Below are 24,603 nucleotides of genomic sequence, written 5' to 3'. Positions count from 1 at the left end.
TTCATTCCCCCTCACTGGTTCCACTCCATTGTGGAAACAGTTATGGCAGTTTTCTCAAATACAGTATATTTTAAAACAATGATAGTTTTAGCTGAATTTTCTTTTATGGAGTATGTGGGTACCTATTTGCGTATATTAATATATTTAACTGTACATATACTATACATATGTAGTAAGTATGCCTCATGTATGTGTGTGTGTGTGTGTGTGTGTGTGTGTGTGTGTAGATAGATAGATAGATAGATAGATCTACCTATATATATATATATATATATCCAACCTGAATTATTGTTTTTATGTTTATAGTAAGTCTATTTTCAATATGAGGCAGGTTATGTATAATACAGTCTCATGGAGAACCTTGACACTGTGGATATCTTAATTATAATTTTCCTTTAAAACTAAGTAAGAAACAATTTCAAGAATGAAACTGGTGGTTTCTTAAATCTTCCTGTATTAACACCAAAAAGATCCTTTTTCTGTTCTTTATTTTATAATATTCATTATGAACCCTGACTTTCCTCACTGTGAATCTAGTAATGAGGTTCAGGAATTTGACTTGAAAATCAGTTGCTGTGTAAAAACTTCAAACAATCAGAAAAATGGCATTTTTCCTACTGTGGCATGGGTGTGTATTCTCCTCTCAATGTGTGCACATACTTTCTATAACAAGCTGGGCATTGCTATAACCAAATCCAAATTGGAAACAAGACCTTAGCCAGAGACCTGGGAGACCTTGATTTGATGGATGCTTGGGCACTGACAGCATTTCAGTTACAAAGTGAAGACTAGACTGCTGTAAGTTGTTCTTATGTGATGAAGGATTGTTTTTTTAAAAGAAAGAGAGTCTTTAGCTCAGTAGAACGTCAGACTTGCTTTGGTTATTTTAAAGATTATAAAACATAGCACACATGCTTAAGATTATAGTGTTATCATTGTAAACAAGATGGGCTAAAATTATCTATTAGCAATTTTTAGTTGAATTTTTGCGAATCCTGCAGGAACCAAACATTTTCTAGAAAGAAATAGTGTCTTCTCCTGTGATGCTCAGTTGGACTTTAGATTTATGTTTCAGAATCCCAAAGAGTGGATTTTTGGATAGAGTTTTGTCATTGAGCAATGCAGGGATAAGCTGTGTAAATGTGTAGGCTGATTCTACATTTCAGTGGTTTCTTTGGTTTCTTGGTCCCTTTAAATTCGATAGCTTTATGCAAATTTTGACTCATTTTGTTGTTTTGTTTTCTTTCATTTGCAAGAAATGGAATTCAAGCCGCTTGCTTCCCCTATATAAACGGGGTCTGGGTGGGAGCAAATAGTAAGGAATGAGACGTGCTTTTTCCCTGAAATGAGGAATGGTTGGGGATTTGGACTTTCTCATAAGTAGAAGCCATTGACTCCTGTCTCTCTTAGTTGTTCCAGATCTTCTTCTGACCAAAGTTCATTTCCATTTCTATCAGTGTTTTCACATTGTTCCAAGTTTCCTTCAGAGATGTCTAACCAAGTAAACAAACCAAGTAAATAAAGCCAAGTAAGGCCTACAAAATGGAGCAGAGATTAAGGCTCCCCTTTAAAAAAATAAAGACAGTTATGTGATAATATCTCATCAATTCAGTCAATGGAGAGTTACTGCAAAGGCTAGCATGTCAACAGTCTCTATTTTCCGCTACTCTGTTATTTTATTAAAGATGGAGAGACCACTTGCATCAATTCTCATTCCTACACAATCTTTTCAAACTGATTTAAATGATCAATGAGTCACAGTTCCAAAATCCTGAACGAATACAAAAGACCTTAATCATGAAACTTCTCTTTCTCCTATTTAATCATCTCTATTGGAAGTAAAAGGGGGAGCAAGCTAAAAGCAGCAATTTTTTTCTATAAGTTGTTGTAAGGTTTTCTGTTCAATTGTTGGTCTCTTTGCTTGATTGGTTATTTTGTGCTTGTTTGTATGTTTGCTTTTAAGATGAATTGGGATTACAAGAAAAAAATCAAGGGGAAATAACGGTGAAGGCTAACAGTATACCCCACCTCAAACAGGATTTCATGCATCGAGAGGAGATTATACGCTTGTTGTCTTCCAAAACATGAGAGAGTTTTGAGCCACATTGTTTTAATACAAATCTGTAATTAATTTCAGAGCACTTTTGAAAACTGTGAAATAATATAATTTGTTAGGAAACCCTAAGTGTCTTGATGGAAATAGTCACTTCAGGATTAATGATAGTCATAACTTTCTCTTTGTTGTCTAAGACATTTTTATCTAATTTTAAAATCTCTTTAATTTATGACTTTAGATCATTAATATTTATTTTGAAACTGTCACTATGTACTTATTACTTTATGTTTTCATTAGTTAATGTATACCAACATGATTATAAAATTATTGAAAAGCCAATAAAATGCTAGGTATCTTAGTTTGCATGTGTAAGAAAAGTTCCAATAAGGTAATTAGATATTGAATTCAAAACCACATAATTTTAGATTTGTTCTCAGAGGTTTTTACTGATAAATAATTGTAATAAAGTAGCTAACAATTGTACACAGGCTATTTCCCTGAACACCAGCACTGGTTTTAGAGATTTCAGCACATGACAAGCACATTATGTAGAATAAGATGTTAGCTAAAAAAAGAAAAGGGGAGTGCTTTTTTTATAAACATGATTGCATTTATATATTCCTGTGAGTTCTTTTCTAGTTCATATCTACATGAATGACTTAAGAAGAAGGTCCACAAGAGTTCAAAAAAACTTAAATCTAGTTTTTTTTTTATAAAAGGGAATTCTTAACCAAATGTAAAATATATACTTTCTATCAATAGTGATCGACCCGATTAGTGAGATATCAATATAAAAGAATTAAATCCCTAAAGGAAACCTTAGCACTATCTGGACCAAATCATAATAATCACGATCTGTTGGTGATCTGAGCAACTGGTTTTCAAAAACTGGCTAAAGATACAGTGTTTCACGTGCTTATATGGACTATTTAGTCTGAGCTTTACCTTAGAAATATTTTCTGGAGTTATTTTATTATGTATTTATGAACTGTGGTCAATTCCAGGTATACAAATAATTTTATTTGCAATATTATTACATTTCTGGCCTCTAGCATTTAATTTTTTTTTAAACCACACCTCTGCTCGAATTTGCCCTTGACTGGTACTGCAGAGAAGCCACCAGGGCTGTAGACTCATTCCCTCTTAGTTTTGTGTATGCATGCACGGCATTCTGCAAGCCTTCCTCTGGTTTCAAGCACAGATGAAGAAATCAAAACAAAGGGTTGCTCCCGTGGCTTCTGAAACATTTTCGAATGCCCATCACCTCTGCAGGTGGGCTTGCACCCTTTTGGTCATTTGCTTACAGTGCCTTCTGAGAGTTCAGCTTATTTTCAGAAAAGCACTGAATTGATATGCTAATAAACGGCGTCACTTGACCTCAACAGAACAAATTTCAACGCCAGTAAAATTTCGCAGCTTATGGTATAAATGATCAGAGCACTCAATGAGAGAGAAATTCAACGAAAGAGCTTGTGAGTAGAATTACACTCTCTGGTTGAATTTCACAGAGAAATTGCAATTGGTAGCCATACAAAGTTTTGTTCTCTAAGAAGGTCACTGTGTCTCATCACTATTTAAGTTGATTTCTTTGAGCAACACAGCTTATCATGTAACACACGGGAAAATAATCAAGAGTTAAGGATAGGGTAGGCTTTTTTTTTCTTAGGGCAATAACTAAAATACTTTATTATTCATGATTAAGCTGTATAAGGTTGAAAAAATCCCCCCCAAACCAAAGAACTCCCTAAGCAAAAGTCTCATGTCACAGTCTGTCCCCCGACACCTGCTTTATTTCTTTCTTTAGCAAAGGTTTCTTCAGATGTTAAATAACCACATTTGTCTTCGGCTGGTGAACATTCACTCTCTTGGCACCTGTTGTCGCTTTTAGATCCCTCAAGAACAGAAAAGAAAGAAAGCAAGTGCCCAACCCCCGGGTGTGATGGAACTGGCCACGTAACTGGGCTGTACCCACATCACCGCAGCCTGTCCGGATGCCCGCACAAAGATAGGGTCCCTCCAGAAAGTAAGTCCACGTCTCACCGTTACCCTTGGGAGAACAAGCACCTATGACTCTGTCTCTATCATCCCTCCTACCTAATGTCATCTCCATCCTACGGCTCAGTGCAACCTTACTTAGTTAGGCCCCTGCTTGTCCTGACAGGCAGCTCATCCAGCTTCAGTGGGCCTGTCCATGGCCCATGGGGTCCAGCCTCCTCCCGGCTCTAGTGTTTTCTGGGTGTCAGGTGCCTGTCAGAACAGCCCCAGGAGAGTTGCTTACATGAAGCCCACCTCCCTGTAACAAAGCTCCTGGGTTCTAGGCCTGATTTCAGATCTGACCTGCCCTGCCCTTGAACTGCAGACATGCGGCTTCTCTACTCCTCACAAATTATCAGATTGAATGAGATGGTCTCTAAGACATCCCTTCCAGTACTAAACTGCTATGAATCCCTAGGGGAAAAGCCTTGAGACATCTCTTGCCCAAATATCTGGACTTCTGTATATCATTTGAATGAATATTTAGAGCTGAAGTTTTATTGCATTTCACTTGTAAAGTTTGTTTCATGTCATAGTTGTCCCAACATTTCAAAGCCATAAGATTTTTAAAAAGGAGGTTTAAATCAGATGGGTTTGATCTTATGCAATATTTTTAGTTAATAAGAGTCTAATAATATGGAATAAATCTATGAAAAGATTGAACTTATTTTAGAACTGAAATGATATACACCGCTTTTTGTTTCTTTCTCACAGCACATAAACCACACCAGTTATTCAAATACAATTAGAATTGATTGTTCAGGAAAAAGAGTATATGAATTTAAGATCCTGACGTTGAATCTAGCATGTGAAGGATTATCCTTATTATCTAAGACACAGTTTCTAAGTGGGGAAAATGTAGTAGCTTGGCTTGAGATATGACAACCAGTTAATTATTTCAAGGAGCTTGGGAACATTGTCCCATTAAAATGGGTAGCTTCGGAATACTTGAGAGCTAAGGCTATCAGCACAAAGAAAAGTTCTTGGTAGTGTTTGAGATTAGAAAGATTTCACTAACCATTTTCAGGTGAGATCTTTTTAAGAGATATTGTGGCTCCAGGTTTTCAAACGGCTTGATACTAAAAATGACACATGCATGTTTCTTGTGACTGCCTTGTGAACAAGCCTGAGGAGCTGAGAAAGTACAGATGAGTGTATGTGGCTGCAATCCCGTGTGTTACATGAGCAGGAGGACAGCATGGTTTGACAATGGCTTTCATGTCCCGGGCACACACTTTGTGTCAGGGGCTCAGCTCGCACCCAGCAAACACGAATTCACCTACACCCCAAAAGTCCTGCAGGGCAGTATGGGCCCTGTTACTCAGATGAGGAAAATGAGCACCAGAGGCTCCATCGCCCTCTCCTTCCAGGAATGAGCGTAGTGCCTGGCAAACTGGGGATGCACCATGTTTTTTTAAAAGAGCTATGAGCAGGTGCTAACTTGCCCGAGCAAATGCCCAGCTAAGATGTCAGCCCATGTCTGTCTGATCCCCAAGCCTGTTTGTTTCCTCTGAGACCTGGCTGTGATGTCCCAGGCTCAGTCCTTACAAGCTGTGTGACATCAGCACGCGGCACACTCTGCAAGTCATTTTCCTCATCTACCAAATGAGGCGCCAGAATCAAGCTCTAGTGTTTTGAGAAGAAAGTTCCTTTATGCGTTTTTTTTCTTTAAGGCATACGTGTTCCCCTTCAAAGTAGATTATCAGTTCCTTTGTATGGGTGGGAAACATTTCTGACTCCATATTTTCCCAGGAAACATCTAAATGGAGAAGAATTCTGAGCTGTGTTCTGGCAAGGTGCACATTGCACAGACTGTACCTCACTCGGGTCAGAACACACTCAGAGGAAGCAAGAACTCAGCTTTGGCATGAACCTTACAAATGCATTCCACAGCATCTACAGGAGTAAGCATTTGCTCCTGCAGGATTCTTTGTAATGCCACAAAAATATAAAAAGACAAGTTAGAATATTTCATCCATAAAAGACTTTTTTCCTAGTTGTTTTTCTGGGTTAGTCTCCCCTAATCACCATTTCTGACCAACTGACTTCAATGAAAACCCTGCAGCACACTGGGTCAGGGCCACAGAGGACATGTCACTGAATGAGACTCCATGCTGGGCCACAGAGAGCACGCAGCCTGGCTGAGGCCAGGGAATGAGCTCCAAGCAGAGAGTGACCATGGCACAGAGAAGCCTCTGCAATATGTTCTAGACACGGGTGTAAGACACCGGGGCAACACTCCCAAGGGTCCTCGAGACACCTCTGAGGTGATATTTTAGCTCTCCTGGGTGAGAGGAGGAAGCATTTCCCAAAGGCTGCTGTAAAAGCCCACAAGGAGATCAGGGTGCGAAGAAGACATGGCAGTGGGTTGGGGCAGATTTAAGGAACATTCCAGAGACGCGCTGGCAGGCCATGAAGATCATTGTGCGTGAGGAGCAAGAGGAAGGGGGGAGGCTGGGATGACACCTAGGTTTGTAGCCTCAGTGAGTGTCAGGATGATAATACAGTAAGTCCCCAACATACAAAAGAGTTCCATTCCAATAGCACGTTTATCAGTCCAATTTGTTTTAAGCCCTCCAAAGTTAGACCAGGTACCCAACTAAACACAATTGGCTGCCATGTTGTATGTATTTAATGGACTATATTGACACCTGGTGGGCATAAATAATAAGGACAAGGCAGGTGTGCACTGTTAAAGTTTGCAACTTGAAGGTTTGTATGTAGGGGACTTACTATACCAATAATTGGCACAGGAAATTGAGAAGCAGGACCACATTTAATAGGGGAAACCATGACTTGTATCCTCCCCATTTGCGCTGAAGTGCTGCATGATGTTCCAGCGGACTTTGGGGAGAGCAGGCACAGGGATGGCCAACCGGATGCTTCGCTTTGAGCAGTGTTCATGAAAATGGAGATTGGAATTCCCCGGGGAGGAGACATGAAGCAGGAAAGAAAGAGGAACCTGAAATGGGACTTCTGGACATAAGGGTGCAACAGGTGAAGCAGGCAGAGTAATCAGAAAGAAACAGAGAAAACTGGGAGAGAACAGTGTTTCTGAGGAAGTCTCATGTAAGGGAGGCAACACCCAGGGTTCCACAGAACCCCAGGAGAAAAAACATAGAGGCCACAGGATTTATCAATCGAAAGCCTGCTCCTGACCCCAAAGAGAGACGTGAGAGGAGTAGAAAGGGAGGTACAGAGGCTGCAGAAGCTAGAACTATGTGTGAGATTGATCAAATAAGGGCAGAGAATGGACCAAGGGTAGCAAGTGGATTCCGTCTCAAGTGTGAATCCAGTGACACTGCTGGGAGTATGGTCCCCACTCAGCAGGGTGGAGAGGCACAGTCTACTTGAGATCTAGGCCATAGGCAAGCGGGACAGCTGTATGGATCTCCTAGGAAGCTTTATATTTGAAATATTTAGCATAAAAGCAAAGGAAAGGTGTATCTGAATGTAAGAGGGAAGTTGTGTCAAGGGAAGTATCGTTGCGCTATTATAACAGGGTGATAGGGAAACAGCAGAGTGCAGAATAAATGCAGTAGGCACATCAAGGTCCTGAGGAAAAAAGAGAGTGAACAGTAAGAAGGCTGACTGAAGAGTTCACCTCGTGAGGGAAGAGGGACCCTACTCCTCTGAGAACGGCAAGGAAGGAGGAAGGGAGTTTGGCCTAGATCCTCCCCCCCAACCCCAAAAGAGACCTCCTGTCACACAACTCCAGCCAGGTCCCCAGCACAACATGAGCCAAAGTTGATTCATCTTGATCATTCATTGTTTTGATGGCCACTTATTGAGCGATGACCATGCCGAAGGACAAGGCAGGAACTATGAGAGCTGTGAAGTTAAAACCAAAGTGGACTGTTTCTAAGAGACTAGCCAGTAGTAAAGAGATGGAATATGAATTCAAATAACGGCAACATCATGTGGATATAGGATGCAGTGCCCAATGAAACCTGCAGATTTCAGAGGAAAGAAAGATTGTTCTAGAGAAGGAGGCAAATTATACAGAATACAGTGATGTAACTAGTTAGGCAGCCTTGTATTGAGTAGACTTTCCATACTAGCCTGGTCTCAGGGAAACCTTATTGCAGGGAAAACTACCACATCGCCCTTCTGGGGCTTGCAGGCCACAGCTCAGAGGAGCAGAGCAACTGGCAGAAGGGGCCAGTGTGTCGGTCAACTCACCCCCACCAGCTTCCCCCAGAATCCAGAATAGTGGAGTGCTCGTTCATGAAGAACCAGGAAAAAAGAGATACAAATGACCAGCAGGTCCGTGGTCACTGCTGGGTACATTTAAACAGCTCTTCCCTGGAGACAGGCCGGTAGGAGAGTGTTCACGTTGCCTCTCCCACGTGAATTTTGCCTGGTAAAAATGTATAACACTTATTATTCTAGCTCATTCTATTTAAATAAGAAGAAAGTACTTAATTCCTAAAGGAAAAGGCATTATTCATTGTATTAAAAATTAGATTTGGGGTTTCTATTCACCCATGCCCACCACACGTTCCTAACACTGTGTGTTTCCAAAGCATAGGCATGATTTTACAGTTACCAATCTGTGTGCTGTCACATGGCCAATCAATACTCAGTGCTTGCTTATGTATGGGAAATATCTGGGGTGGCCCTCACTCCTCATCCCGCTGGGAAGGCTTCAGTTCTTGTGTTCTTGGGGTAGCAGCACCCCCTGCTCTGTGTGCCCACTAGCATAGGGTCAAGACAAACTTCTTTTTTCCTCCTCCGTGCGTTTTCCTGACCATGCCCATTGCAAGCGTCTGTGGGACTGTGTGTCGTGAACTAACCCGGCCTTTGTTAAGATGGCTGCATATTCATGTGTCCTGCCCATGCCTCTGTTTTAACGCTGGCTGTTCTCTTTGCCTCTCCCTGTCAAGTCCTTGCCATGCACGAAAGTGTCCTCAAGTGCCCCACTCCGGGCTGCACGGGGCGCGGGCACGTCAACAGCAACAGGAACTCCCACAGAAGGTAAGCTCAGCGTGCTGCACCCCACTGGAGGGAGCGCCAGCAGCCCACCCCTGGGGCGCTCTCCACCACTCACCTCCTCCCCCCCCGGGCGCAGCCAGTCAGCACTGTGTTCCCGAAGCCCAGAGCACCCTGGTGTAGTGCAGGGGACAGTCCAGGCTTAGGTGCCCTTTTTTGCAAATGGAATGTTTTTTAGATGTCTCACCCACCTTGCCATAATGGGGTAACAGACTCTCAGAAGGTACCAGCCTGAGCATAATATCCAAGATGGAAACCATGACCATTTAGGAGGAACAAAGTCAAGGCCCAAGTATCCTCTAGGATAGTGAAGGAGCTGTCCTGTGACTTGTCAGACAGGGTGAAGAACTGGAATCCAGTAAGTCTGTCCATAGCTTGGCTGCCTTTAAAATTCTGCTGAAACTCCAAGCCATCAACATGGACATCTTCAAAATTCCTGCAGATATCTAGAAGTTCTAGTTGGGGTATTTGGAATACTAGAGAGCAGGGAAATAGACTCGGACTAGACTCTCATTGCAAAAAAAAAGTGTGGTAAGAATCACTCTTCTGTTCTTGTCATATCCCAGCTCTCTTTTCCTGTTCTGTCAGACATGAGGTACTAAGTTACTCATCATATTCACTTCCTAGCGGATGTCTTTTCTTCCAGAGGCGGAAAAGTGGCTCTGTTAAAGTTTGTCTTACTGTCTGTGGTTTCAGCTTCCCAAGATCCTGTACAATTATATCAAAAAGGAGGAAGTTGTTCTAAGTTTCATTTAATTTTTGCTTGTGTGACCAGTACATTTGGTAACTCGTGTTGAATTTATAATGAAACACACCTTGACTCTGTGCCTTTCAGAGATACTCTGGTGTTTAATCTGCAGCAGGGATAAATGATCAATAGATGGGTGAGCTTCATGCCGAGTGCCATTCGATGTAGCATTTACAGGGTCAGCACCTGCGTCGAACCTCAGCACAGTCACATATTTTGAGACATGATGTATACATGGAGTAAGCATCTACACAAATAGACATATACATATAGATAGACACACAGAGAGCAGAAGAACAAGCTCAAACACAAAACAGCCCATCTATTGTCTACTCCATATAGACCACATTGGGACCAAGTAGTTCCAAAAACACTTTATTGCAGTTCTAGAGGTCATTCTGCTCTCTTCCCCATTTTCGAATCTCTTCTTGTGGAAAGCACCCAAGGGCTGAGGCCAGCCCAAGAGTCGCGTTCAGTAACATTTGGGGAATCTGCCTAGCATTCCACCTTCTGGTGCCCATCAGCTGGTTGCCATTCTTGAGCTTTTTAAACCCTAATCCTATCCAAGCTGGTGATTCCTCTCCCCAGAGGTGGTGAACAACCCAGAATGGAATAGCTGTCTAAAGCTGTAACCAGCAGCGTTGGGAAACGACCCCTTCCTGGCCAGCTCCACTCACCTGAGGGTCTTCCCGTGCCGCGGGAGGATCCGTGTGTTGCGAGGCCGCTGGGGACGGGACCACTCAGCCCACTTTCTGTCGTTGCAGCCTTTCTGGATGCCCTATTGCTGCGGCAGAGAAACTGGCAAAGGCACAGGAGAAGCACCAGAGCTGCGATGTGTCCAAGTCCAACCAGGCCTCGGACCGAGTGCTCAGGTACCAGCCGAGCGCGTCATCCCACGGGCTTCATCCGCAGCCGTCAGAACCCAGGTCCCACCCGCCAAGGGGGGCTCTCACGCAGCAGCAGGGGCGGAGAGGGTGGCCCTGCTGGAAGCCCTGCTCTGGCCCACCCCACTCCGGGCGCGACTGCATGAGGGGCGGGGGGTGGGGGTGTCGCCTCACTTTTCTGGGGCCCGTCACGACGACTTCAATGAGAGAATCGGAGGGAATCATTTGGGGGGTTCTTTCTGGCCCTGATAGTTCATGATCCTGTGAGTGCCAGATGAAAGGGAAGTGTTGAAAATTAACGAGGTGCCCACAGAAACTTTATCTCCACTTGGAGGAGGGGGACAGCACCGACCTACAGGATGAAACTGCTATTTTTGGAAATGGAAGCGTGATGAGGACCGCCTTGCAGTGCGGAAGCTCCACGCGGGAAGAGCCGTCACTTCCCTCTCCTTCCATCCTCTCGTCCTCAAACACCCTGAGAGGAGACAGAGTCGGTGTCATCACCTCTATTTGACAAACGAGAAAAGCACAGCATGCAGAGAGGTTAAATGACGTCCTGAAATCACTTATTCAGGAATGTTGAAAGACCTTAACAGATAACCGGGTTGAAACCACTATGTTTTTTTTTTTCTTTTTACGTTTTAGAAAAGATGATTATTGGGGTGAGAGGCAGAAGAGGAAACCCACATTTGCATAGTCCTTACATATCTTTCATTTTTGCATATCCTTGCACATCTTTGGACACACAAAAACCGTGACAATAGTCATATATTCTGCCTTTTCAGCCAGTATCACACCAGAAGCATGCATCCTTCTCTCCACAAAATAATTTTAATTGCTATCTCAATAGCTGCATAATTCTCTGTTCCGATATACCCTCCATGCCAAAACCAGGTTCTATCCCTGAGGCATTTAGGTTGTTTCCAACTTTTGCTATTAAAGAGAGAACAATAATAAACATTTTGTTCATATATTCAGCATTTTGCTTCTGTTAAATTATTTCTTTGGGATAAATCACTGGGCTAGTAATATCAATATATTTTTGTTTCTTAAATATTATTTCATAACTTCCTTAGAGGCTTTTACTATAGTTACTAAATTCCCTTTTCCCCCATAAAAAAAAGCTAAAATATTTACAGAAAATTAGAAATATTTAGTTAGGCAAAAATAAGGAAATAAAATCATCTATGACCTTGCCATCCAGAGATCATCCCTCATAAATGTGGCACGAGTACTTCTGGAGTGTTCTATGTGTGAGTCGTGAACGTAAAGTACCTCCAGTACACCTGTCTCACGCAGTTTTCCCTTCACTGGAATTCACCCATCTTCCAGATAGTAAACTGAATACTAAACAAACTGTAGGACTTCCTTCCTCACCTCTCCCTGCCCACTGACAGTTTCTGGCAGCATGCAAACCCCTCCCCCATACAAACAAGCCAATCTGCATAACTCAAGATGGGGAATGGCTATCAGTCAAAAAAAAAAAAAATTGAAAAGTGGCAGGGAGAAATGTATTGCTGAGAGTTTTACTCATTTTCCCCTGCCTACTTTGGCCAGAACCCAGAAAACTAGAAGAAATCCTGTGCTTGGTGCTTCTTGAAGCCACCAAGGTGACCGCACTGCCCACACACCTGCAGCTCTGCTCCCAGAGGTCAGCCCTGATCAGAGACTTCAGGGAGAAGCTCATAGGCAGCTTGAGACTGAGGCGACATGCTTGCAGCTGTCCACACACAAGACTCCCTCCAGATGTCCAGGCCTCGTGGAGCTGCCTTCTGTGTTCCTCTGTGGACTCCTGACAAGTGATTCTCAAGCTGGGGAGCAGTCATTGCACAGTTGCAAGCATTCTTTTCATCTGCCTTGGGAAGAAGGGGTGAGAACTGGGGTGGGACAAGATCCTTCACAGGAAGAAAAAGACTCCACTCCCACCACAGAGAGCGGGCCCAGGAGCAGCCCAGCAAAGAGACTGGACAGCCCCAGCAGCTCCAGGCTCTCTAAGGAGGAACCCTAGGGGCTTGCACACACTTTGTCAGGCTTACCTGACATCAGGCTTACCTGAGGGCTGGGTGGGTTGTGAGCACCTGAGGACAGGTCCCTGCCACAGCACCTCAATTCCCCAGTGTCTCCACATAGGAGGTGCTCTTCCAACAGGGTGAGGAAGGGTACAGGAAGGAAGGAAAGAGAAAAAGATTTAAACTGCAGTCATTTAATGAGGGACTTTAAAAAAAAAGAAACTGAGACTTAAGTGCCTCCAAGCTTGTGCAACGCTGCAATTTCCTTTCCAGCACCCTCCTGGAGAGGGGAAAGCCCACAGCCTCCACTAGAACCTTCCTTTGTCAGTGGAGCACTGCCCAGCCAAAGCCTCTCTACCTCAGCTTCCCTCTTCTGATCTGGTCCTAATCTTTTCAAGGCTTAGGAGTGATTGATGAGACTCCCAAAGCCAAACGTTGTGGCCTTGCCTACCAGATGAGTGAACAGATTGTCAGCCCACCGATGTGGTCCCAAGTTCCCAGGCCTCTTGCTCCTCCCTGAAGCGCTTAGTTTTCTTGCTTCAAACCTTCAATCTCGTAGTTTCTTTTCCTAGAATGCTTTCTCACTACACCTTGAATCTTCACCTTAAAAAATTACTGTTTATGCAAACCTCCTTCAAACATCGCCTTCTTCATTAAAGCTTAGCTGACTCCCAGAGCCAAAGGTGACCTCTCTTCTGAATTCTCATAGAACTTTAACCCTAAAATATTATCACAGCCCACATGATCTTTGAAAGCTTTAGTCATAGCTGGGCTCGGTGGTTCAGCCTGTAATCCCGTGCATTGGGAGGCTGAGGTGAGTGGATTGCCTGAGCCCACGCGTTCGAGACCCGCCTGGGCAACTTGGCGAGACCTCATTTCTACAATAAATCAAAAAATCAACCGGGTGTGCTAGCGCACGCCTGTAGTTCCGGCTACTTGGAAGGCTGAGGTGGAAGGATCGCTGGAGCCCAGCAGGTCGAAGCTGCGGTGGCCGGGAGTGGCCACTGCACTCCAGTCTGAGCAAAAGAGTGAGACTCCAACTCAAAAAAAAAAAAAAAAAAATGAAAGCTTTAGTCATTTATGCACCTCTGTATTACCTGGTAAAATGCCTCAAAAATATAGACAATCAATTTTTATGTTATTTTGTTGATTTGACAAGAAGTAAATTAGCTAAATTAATGAAATCAAAATGTATTGGTGATTTAGTAAATAAATTGGATATTTAGCCATCACTATGTCATTATAAAGGTGGCATAGATATGCTATAAACTCATATAAATGCTGACTTTCTTTTTAAAAAAAAAAATCCAGTAAAAAAACTTTATAACTGCCCTAAACCAATAAAAATGTAAAATAACCAGAGAAGAAACAGATTGCATACATGCATGCATATTAAGTCACAGTTTATAGTAACAAAAAATTGGAAAATTGGAAAATAGTTAAATAGTATGATATTCATTGGTTTCAATATCATGTAGCTATTAAGAATTGTTTTTAAAGGCTAAACAACAAAAAAGAAAATTGAATGCCATGTAAAATGTGTAAAAACATAAGATTCTAGATATTTAAATAAATATAAAATAGAAATTTGCAGGGAAAAAAAACACCAAAATATGAACAGGTTTTGTGTTGGGAACAATTATAGATGATTTTTTAGTAGAGTTTTTGTGTCACCTAAGTATTTTTTAATGAATCATAAAAAGTAAAACAATAGTTATAACGATTTTGATCCCTAAGGCAAGAACAGGTGACCTTTGTGTACCTATATGCACAACCTTTAGACAGAGAGAAGGAACACAAGAGAAAAAACATTTATTTTGACACACAAACAGTATTTGTGGAAAATAACTTAGGAAAATAAAAAACCAAAACCTCTCAGTTTACCATCCACAGGGAGAACCAATCAGGATAGCATGTGCACATCTACTGTCCAGGAGAGTTTTCTAACTACACAGGACACATTCATATCTGCCAGCCTTGTAATTTCATACAACTGCTAACACATCACACTTGTGCTTGAGGTGCAGGCACTACTGCAGAGCTGATGTCAGTAATCCATCAAGAAATAGAATCTTACACAAAAATAATTGTCAGTCACGGATTCACAGAGAATCTAACACTAATGCATAAAGGCACCACTTTTGTTTTTTCCTGCTAAAACGTTAGCCTTCATCAGAGCTTTATCTTTTACATAATTTAGAAAGATAAAGAATAATCAGGAAACTCTCTGCCTTTAAAATTCAATATTTTATAATGAGCATTTGTATACCTAACCATGAATTGTACCCCACATTTTTAAAATAAAAAAATTATAAGTAATAAAAAATTCAACATTTTGTTATAGTTATGGTGTACAAAAATGATACCTATGTGAAAATGTCTGTAAATATATTTATAAATATTTTGACTTGAAAAAAATGCAAAGATGGCGGATGAGACTCTAGAATCCCATGACTAAATATATATCCATATCTATTCCTCAAAACATCAGACCTATGCTCTTCAGAGAGTTGGCCAAGAAGCCCAGAGCCCAGGTCAAACTGAGGAGCCACCACAGGCAAGAGACAGAGGACAGGACAGTTAAGCACATGGGATCCTGGCATGATTGTGTCAAAAAAAAGACACAGCAGAAAAACTGACCAAATCAAGTAAAGCTTTTAGTAAATAATATTATACTAGCATTACTTTCCTGGGCTCTGATCATTGTACTATGGTTAAGATGATGGGGAACATGACCAGAAATTGCTGACAAGGTATGAGGAAAACCTCTGTACAACTTTTCTGTAAGTCTAAAATTATTTCAAATAAAAAGACTTAAACTGCCTCTTATGAGACAGACAGATAAAGGAATGGACAGACACGTACACATACAGGATAGAGAGGCAATGAATGAATAATAATAGAGTGTCCTTCTATTTATATATTTTATTCCAAAGATTTAAAAAAAAATGACTGCTTGGTAAAAACATTGGAAGCATATGCTAATACTTGACACTGTATATTACCACTGTCTCCATCCATAGGCAAATTTTTATCTAGTTTTGTTGTTTTGTCTCAGTCTGTGTCCCAAAGAGTATTTCTTTATTTTTAGGAGGCATTAATTTTTTTTTTTGAGTCGGAGTCTCTGTTGCCCAGGCTGGAGTGCAGTGGCATGCTCACGGCCACCACAGCCTTGACCTGCTAGACTCAGGTGATCCTTCCACCTCAGCCTTCCAAGTAACAGGAACTACAGGCACACGCCACTACGCCCAACTAATTTTTTTATTTATTGTAGAGATGTGTTCTCTCCAAGTTGCCCAGGCTGGTCTCAAACCCCTGGGCTCAGGCAATCCTCTTGCCTCCAACTTCCAAAGCACTGGAATTATAAGCGTGAGCCAGCGTGCTGGGCAGCATTTATTCTAAACTTATGTCATTTGTGTATAATTCAACTCTTTTTTGTGACTACTGAAAGGAGCACTCATAAACATAATATTATTTTTCATCCCTACATCTCATCTCTTCATTCTGCCCACCAGACCTCTTAAAAGAAAGAGGAAAAAAAGAGACAATTTTATGTTAGTGCTTATCCTTTTTATTGCCAAAGTTGACTTTTAGGTAGTTTGGTGCTATCTAATTAAACCACTCTTTATCTTTTCTCATGAAAATAAAATTGCAGTTTTCGTGAAAACCTCTTAATACATTTAAGAAATGGGAAGCATGTCGTATACAAAGTCACAGGAAAGTAAGCTTGTTTGTTGTCTCGTTTACTTTCAGGCCAATGTGCTTTGTCAAGCAGCTCGAGATTCCTCAGTATGGCTACAGAAACAATGTCCCCACAACCACACCTCGTTCCAACCTGGCCAAGGAGCTTGAGAAATACTCCAAGACCTCGTTTGAATACAACAGTTACGACAACCATACTTATGGCAAGCGAGCCATAGCTCCCAAGGTGCAAACCAGGGATTTATCCCCCAAAGGATATGATGATGGTAGGAGGTGCACACTCTTATACGTGAGAGACACGTTGCCGTTGATGATGTTGTTGTTGTGTATTTCCATGTCCTGCAAAGCGGTCGGGCACTCGTGAACGCGACACTCACAGCACAGTCCCCAAGCTGAGGGCCCCCAGGTCCACACAGCCTCAGGTGAACAAAACCTCTGGGGAAGGAGAGAGAGGGCTTTCCTTCAGTAATTCCAGAGTAATGCGTTCTGGCTACTCGTGGAACGTGGAGAGTTGTGTTTTCTGGTATTTGTCAGACAGTCTAAACTCCTTTTATATAGATGGCCCAAAGACAGTACAGGGAGAACCAGCAGCACAACCCCGAGTTCCTTGTGGTGTTCAAAAGCGCTGCACTGACTTCCTCAGTGTTCTCAGCCTTGGACACACGTTAGAATTATCTGGAGAGCAATTTTTTAAATGTTTATTCCCAGCCTTCATCCCAGACCAAGTAAATCAGAATCCTGGGGTACTTCTCGTGCAATGCCATCTACGAAAAGCTCACCAGTGAGTCTCATGAGAGCCGGGGCCAGCAGCCTCTGCATTCCCCAGTCTCTTCAGAGCCATCCCAGGACCTATGTCTCTTCTCCACCTGAGGAAAATGGAGAGAAAGGAAGGGACAGCTCTGAGGTGCCACCTCCTGTGACATAACTTTGGTATGCACTTGTGGCTGTTGTGGCACCTACCAATAAAACAGAACTGATGAAACAAATAAAATGCTGCATGTTTCACAGGAAAAGGATGGTTTATTTTTCACTAATACTTGCGGGAACCGCTAACCAGTGGTGTGAGTTAGTTACCACTTTGTTACAGAGCTAATTTGGTAAGTAGTTTAACATTAGAAGGAAAAACTGTCTTTGATTTGACTTATTTATCTCATCACACATCAGCATCCTAGGATATATAGCCACAGTTGCAAATTTTACCAACTGGGACTTGGGCTGTAAAAGATCTGATTTAGAAGTCTTATTGTGGTGCTCTCTTGCATAGAAGAAAAAAAATAGCTTCTTAAAGATTTTCAAGCTTCTCTTTGAAAACGATATTTCATTAAAATCAAGGTACACACACACAAAATATTTAAGTTGAATGATTATGGAATTCAGAGATCTTTTTTACAATTCAATATAAGTTGTTGCACATCTTTCTAAGCTATGGTGTTTCTTGCCTTAATAACAATTCATTTGTATAGTGAATGAAATGTAATATTTATTTGATGTATCATATATTGATTACCCTGTGTATCAATTCTTAATATTCAGGAATATAGTCATAAATGAAAAAAGGAATGCTTTGAAGGGTATGACATAAATAATTATTTTTAGTTTGTTTTGTTGCTTATTCTATAACAATTACTTGCCAATTTCAGGTTTTGTTGTAATTTTATTCATCCAACTACAAATGAAAGATCAAAAGAAGCTGAGTTTACATAATTGAAGATTTCTGTTTATAAGATTGCCTATTCATTGATATTTTACAGTGATTTGTTTTATTCTTTCACTCGATGTTCATTTTTATACACCTATTTTTTCTGGTTCTGGGTGGCCTAATTTCTTTAACTTTGTTGCTATGGTTGGACTCTTCTGGGTAAGGTCGTGACCAGCAATGCGTATCTTCATGGTCACAATGCCCTTTAGTGGACCAGAAGTCAAATCTGCTTGAGTCAATTCTCAGCACTGCCACTTAGTATTAGCTGAATGTTGTTGGACAAAATAACCTTTCTGTGCATTAGTTTCCTCAAGAGTAGAGGAGGAGTAAGAGTGTCTGTCCTGATCTCACTGGGCTGTCATGAAGATGGTGCAGAGGGGTGCACTTTTTGACAGTTGTAAAAGATGAGCAATTACATGTTAATTATTAGTGTTCATTGTCACATGCCCAGGCAAAATACCTGTTGTCCGAAACTAAGCTTTTCAGCTGACCCACTAGATAACAAGAATCTGTGTAGCATACAGGGTGAAATCTCAATATTTGGTCTTCAGGAAACCAAGAAAAAAGGAAATGCAGTCTTTTACCACAGTTTACTGAGAAAACAAATTTACACTCAATTTTCTGATATAAATTTAAATTTTGTTATACGGCCATATTGTGTACTGGTGAAATCTGGGCTTTTAGTGATACTTTATTTCTGTTCCACCTTAAAAGCATCACGGAAAGTGCCCACTAGGATAAGATTATCTGGGTAGGGCTGTCAATGGATATAATCCGAGAGGAGCCAAACCTATACCTGGATATCAGATAGTAGATTAAGATTGCAGAGTGACTTTTGTCTGCAGTTACCTTCCAACGTGTCTTTGCCAAGACTCGCTTCAGGTGCACAAATGATTGAGTCATTGCTCCTTTGAAAAAGGCAGAGAAGCTGGGCTTGGTGGCTCAGTCTGTAATCCCGCACTTTGGGAGGCTGAGATGAGTGGATTGCCTGACCCTGTGGGTTTGAGACTCACCTGGGCAACTTGGCAAGACCTCATCTCTACAGTGAATCAAAAAATTAGCCAGGCGTGGTAGCACGCACCTGTAGTCCCAGCTACTTGGAAGACTGAGGGGAAGGATCCAGAGCCCAGCAGATTGAGGCTGCAGTGGCCAGGAGCATGCCACTGCACTCCAGTCTGGGTGACAGAGTGAGACTCCAATTCAAAAAAATAAAATAAAATAAAGCAGAGAAATAAATCCAGTGTAGGGAAGAAAAGTGTGATTCATAGCAAACAGGGGTCAGGACCATGGAAATCCAGGAAAAAAAAAGCAGCAGGACCTTTCTCCCCAGTCTTGGGATACCATCCCATACATCACACCAACTGTGACCAAAAACACTAAACAAACCGTTACTTAACCTCTCGCATTTTTCCAGACATGGCACGGCAAGCCAGGTACTTGCTAGCTATCTAGCTGTGTCTGGTGTTATCTGTCTCTCTATCTAGCAATCTATCCTTTCTCTGTAGATAATCGGTTTCAAAGAAGAGATTACAAATACACACAAGATAGTGAAGCATACACTGATGTGCAGTGAAGCCAGGACTCCTTACTACCTGGAGAAATTAGCATGGGGGTTACCCAAGTAGCAATTTTAAAGCCGATCAGAAAGTCTGAGTGGAAATTATGGGAAGGCAAGGAAGCCCATGGACTCATGAGGACAGACAGTGATCTGAGGAGGCTGCAATTAAGATGCATGGAAGGAAGAACAGGGACAACTGTGGGGACTTGTGAGAAAGGGGCTTGTGAGAAAGGGGCTTCGCATTACCTGCAGGAAATGGGAGCACATGAGGAGGTGATGGAGGAGGCAAGGCAAGACAGGACAGATCACCCATGTGGACATCTGGACCCTGTCCTCCTGGAAGTTCCAGGCCCCATCTTCCCTGCTTCATATGCATGATGAGCTAAGAATGGTTGTTACTTTGTTAAATACTTGGAGAAAAAAATGAGAAAGAATATTTTCTGATTTATAAAAACCATCAAATTCAAATTTCTGTGCCCATCCACACAGGACTGTTGACGCCTGGCCGCCTTCCTTGGTTGACGTGTGGGCTAGAGCTGCTCCCACAGGACAAGGATAGAGCTGAGTGGTGGTGACAATGACCACACCGCCCCCAAAGCCTAGAATATTTGCTATGGAATCCTTTACAGAAAAAAGCTGCTGGTCTAAGGCATTTTCTTCTTCACTATCTCCAGGTGACCTGTTACCACCCTTGGGTTTGCCTAAACCCACTGAGTTCCCAGCCCTCTTGTGGACACTTTCTTGGGGTTCTCCCTTTTGACTTTTCCCAAACTTTCCAATTCTCAAGAGCCTAAGCTTTTGATCAGCTTTGAACTTCTTTTTCGCCCTGGAGCCACACCGCTCTCTGTTCCCCTCCAATGGCGTGCAGCCCCAGGGCCGTGGACTCTCCCCTGACTGCCCTTGCAGCCGCCCTGTCCCTTCCACATGACCTCACTGGACCAGGCCTTCCCTGGCCCTCCACCTCCAGTCCCCTCCAGGCCCACCTCGGAGGCTTCCCTCCACCTGGCAAACTTTCTCGCAGCCTTACTGGACTCCTTCAGGAAGTTCTGTTCCCGCAGGGCAGTTCACAGCCCTTGCTCCTTCTTCAGTGGATTGCTTGTGTCAAATGCGACACCCACACTCTGTCCATGCACTGTAGCTCGTGTCACCCTCAGTCACTGCTTGTGTGACCTTCTTGTCTTCTCACTCGACTGTAAACTTCTGGTGGGCAAGAGATTTGCCCCAGTGCTTTAGGGCCGGGGCAGGCCAGGCAGGCAGTAGTCTTGCAAAGGACACTTACTACTCCAGGACTCCTACTCTGGACATTAGTTCAACTCTTGTGGGTAAACTATTTACCTTGAAGGTGTTGTTTCACAGGACACTTTCATAAGAAAGCATATTTTTCCCCATTGGCGTTTCTGCTTCAATGTGCTTAAATTTACTTATGACAAAACAATGTAAAAACTACGAAGAGATCTGAATTGAATTAGGCCCAAAGGTAACCAGGTCCCAGACAGTAGAGACAACTCTACCATGGACATCTTTTGATTGCATTCTTTTTTGCCTGGTTTTCATGAAAATTCAGTATTGTAAAGACAAAGCTATCTCCTACAAGAAAATGCCAATATATAAGGAAATGGGCATTTCTAGGAGAATGAGAGACATATCTTTAGTAAGAATTTCACAGGCAGAGTAGGTTAATAAGAAGGTCCTAGTTGGATTGTTTTGTTTTTTGACATTGTATTGCTTTTTACCTTGCATACACAGCCATATTTAATCACTCCAAGTCCTGTGTACTTCTTCTTCCTGAAGTAGAGGAGAGGGAATACTTGAAGAAGTGTTTCTCAGGAAGGTTCAGATCGAGCCAGTTGCCACATTCTCAAAGCAGCTGAGGTACCTAGACCCAAAGCTGTCATGTTTCTCATATGATAAAGTAATGTTCGGGGCACCTGGAAAAAGTAACACATACTTCTCTGCTGACTGATTGGAAAGTGATTTGACAGAAAATAGCTTTGTATGCCAAAAAGAAAGAAAGAGAGAAAAGAAAGTTCATTAGATTTCTGTGAAACTGCTCTCATTGGAAGAAGCAGAGGGTAGGTCTGCTGGGGGGCGGGGAGGCAGGGCACAGCACCCCTAGTCTGAAGCAGCCTGTTCTGCAGCACCCCCTGGTGTCATTCCAATGACCCAAGCAATGCTAACTGTGCTTCAAATGACACTGGCATTAAGGGTTTTGGTGATGTTTTACAAGTAGGGCCAATTATTAGGACTAATGACCTTACTTTTCTGAACAATTTAAACCATAGATACTCTTATTTTTGTTATGATCAAAATTGGAAAATATGTGTTTTACATTCAGTAAAGAATACATATGAAAGTAGACAGGGTCCTACTTGCTTATTTGAGTGATATTAGTCGACAGGCACATCAAAACATTATTGACAGTTCAGTCGCCTACTAAAATTCAGCACCATCCACTGGCATATCCCAAGTGTGGCATCTTATGATTTAAACATTTGGGAAAGTAAATGCATCGTCATGTCTACATTTTATAACTTCAGGATAATTCAAGTAAGCTAATATCAAGTAAGCTAAGAGAAATACAAAGACTCATTTCAGTTAAAGATTCGCTTAAGTAAAATACAGTCACATAGAGGTAGCATTTTTGGTTTTTTATGTATGTTTTGTTTTGAGTTGGAGTCTCACTCTGTCACCCAGGCTGGAGTGCAGTGGCACACTAACAGCCACCCCAGTGTCAACCTGCTGGGCTCTGGAAATCCTTCCGCCTCAGCCTTCCAAGTAGTCAAACTACAGGCACGTGTTACCATGCCCAGCTAATTTTTTATTTATTGTAAAGACAAGGTCCTCCCAAATTTCCTGGACTGGTCTCGAACCCATGGGCTCAGGCAATTCACTCACCTCGGCCTCCCAAAGTGCTGGGATTACAGGCTGAGTCACCGAGCCGGCCAAAAGTAGTGTTTGTAACAGATAAGATATCAGACTCACCAAGACAAACCACAGCTCTGGCTGCCATCAGGCTCTTGTTTGTAGACTTTCATCTTGAGCTTAGGCAGCCTCAATTTCTGTAACTGTGAAATGGGGCTGGGGCAGCATTCTCATGGGGCAGTGGGGGGCTGGATACAGTAGGTTGGAGGACCGTGTGGCACAGCATGACGGGCAGTCTCTGCAAGAGAAACACAGGACAGAAAATGTCTGGCCTATCAGAGCAAACAGGAGCTCTCATCATGTCCCTGAACGCCACGCTGCATGGCACCCTTGCTGGTGCTGAGCCCGTGGGGGGGACCCAGACTAGCCTGCCCTGATGTGACCGACATGGTGTCAATGGCAGTTTGTTGCATAGATTCACATTGCTCCTTTTACTTTTTTTGTTTTATTGAAATTCACTCATTTCAAAACAAAAGTTAGTTTTTGTTTTATTTTTAATGTGGACCGTTTTTTTTTTTTTTTCCTGAACCAGGAAAAAAGAGTATACAATTGTATACTCTTATTTTTAAACAAAAAATGTAAATAATATAAAATCACAACCTTCAGCCCAGATCCATACTATCACAAACTACAAACTGGTAGTAGCTCAGTGTGGCTCATGGCACCTACCACACAGGTCCCAGGGGGCCTCAGCAGGGTCTCTGTTGTGTCCTAGTCAGCTCCCTGGAAGTGCCACAGGCCCCTCTCTCTCAGAGATCCTGGCATGGTCTGTGCTCAGACCGGCAGCCGCTGCTCACCAGCACTGAGCTGCTTTGCTCTTTAAGTGAGGTGCATTCCCAAAGATAAGGGAGAAGGGCACTTATTAAGGGACACTCCCCTCCAGGACAGCGGCGCCCAACCAGGTTTGGGTATCACTCTCTATGGCTTTGCCAATTTAGATGAGCAAAACAGAAGTCATGTTATCTACAAGGTACCTGTGTGCTTCACGGGTTTGAGCCTCTGGCCCACCTGGGTGTAAAGCAGTCACTGTCTTGTGGGGTTTGCTTCGTAGCTTTTGGCAGGGCCTGAGAGGAGAGGAAGGTAGTCTCTCTCACGCTGGGCCCTGGCCATCAGGGCTTCCTCTGCAGTGGGCTGTAGCTTTCAAAGTATCCCCAAACCGTACCTCTTCCTTGGTGTCAGGGAGACACAGTCTTCAGCCCCAAATTGAACATTACTGATAATAACCGCTCAATTACTGTTTTCTATCCAAATCCAACGCTTGGGGGGGGGGGCTTCTTAATATCGTTCATAACGACCATATTAGCTACGCGAGCAGGCTTTTTGTTTCTTTCAGTTTTGTCCTCTTCTTCCTCTTCGGGAGGAAGTCCCCGAGAAAGTCCGGCCCCCTACATGCCAGTGTGTGCCCTGACAGGCTCAGGTAACCGCCCGGCAGTGCGCAACTCGCAACCTCTTCGCGAGGTTAGACGAATTCTCTTCCAGAATTCTCTGCTCATTCAATCATCCACAATGTTTAAAAAAGAAAGAAAGGGAAGGAGAGGAAGAAAAGCAGCCAGAGGGGTTGTGCGTTCTTTCTGAAGTGAGCTCGGCGCCCCGGGCCCGTCCCCACGTGGCGTGTGTGAACGAGGCGGGGGCGCGGCGGGCCCCGCTCTGCTCTGCCTGCGGTGCCCTGCGGGCCGGCCTGAGTCACCCTGTCCCCTGTCTCCCCAGCGAAGCGGTACTGCAAGAACCCGAGCCCCAGCAGCAGCACCACGAGCAGCTACGCGCCCAGCAGCAGCAGCAACCTCAGCTGCGGCGGCGGCAGCAGCGCCAGCAGCACCTGCAGCAAGAGCAGCTTCGACTACACGCACGACATGGAGGCGGCCCACATGGCGGCCACCGCCATCCTCAACCTGTCCACGCGCTGCCGCGAGATGCCGCAGAACCTGTCCACCAAGCCGCAGGACCTGTGCGCCGCGCGGGTACGCCCGCCGGGCCGGGGGCCCCCCCGCGGCCGGGGGGC

At 43.2% G+C, this 24,603-nt stretch overlaps 1 protein-coding gene across 7 annotated transcripts in view; it reads left to right on the top strand.

Annotated features, from left to right (window-relative positions):
* Positions 1 to 24,603, top strand: part of MYT1L (myelin transcription factor 1 like) — a 273,561-nt gene that overhangs the window by 142,815 nt on the left and 106,143 nt on the right. For all 7 annotated transcript variants that reach the window (XM_021711724.1, XM_021711729.1, XM_021711728.1 and 4 more), the window contains 5 exons: positions 3,945 to 4,079; positions 8,977 to 9,067; positions 10,595 to 10,702; positions 16,477 to 16,691; positions 24,312 to 24,562. In XM_021711724.1, the coding sequence (XP_021567399.1) occupies positions 3,945 to 4,079; positions 8,977 to 9,067; positions 10,595 to 10,702; positions 16,477 to 16,691; positions 24,312 to 24,562 (800 nt within the window). The remainder of the gene's footprint in view (positions 1 to 3,944; positions 4,080 to 8,976; positions 9,068 to 10,594; positions 10,703 to 16,476; positions 16,692 to 24,311; positions 24,563 to 24,603) is intronic.

Source organism: Carlito syrichta, unplaced genomic scaffold, assembly GCF_000164805.1.
Source record: "Carlito syrichta isolate Samal-C Ts95f unplaced genomic scaffold, Tarsius_syrichta-2.0.1 Scaffold302535, whole genome shotgun sequence".
Taxonomy (NCBI): domain Eukaryota; kingdom Metazoa; phylum Chordata; class Mammalia; order Primates; family Tarsiidae; genus Carlito; species Carlito syrichta.
Note: the sequence above shows the minus strand (reverse complement) of the source record. Positions and strands in the feature narration are given on the sequence as shown.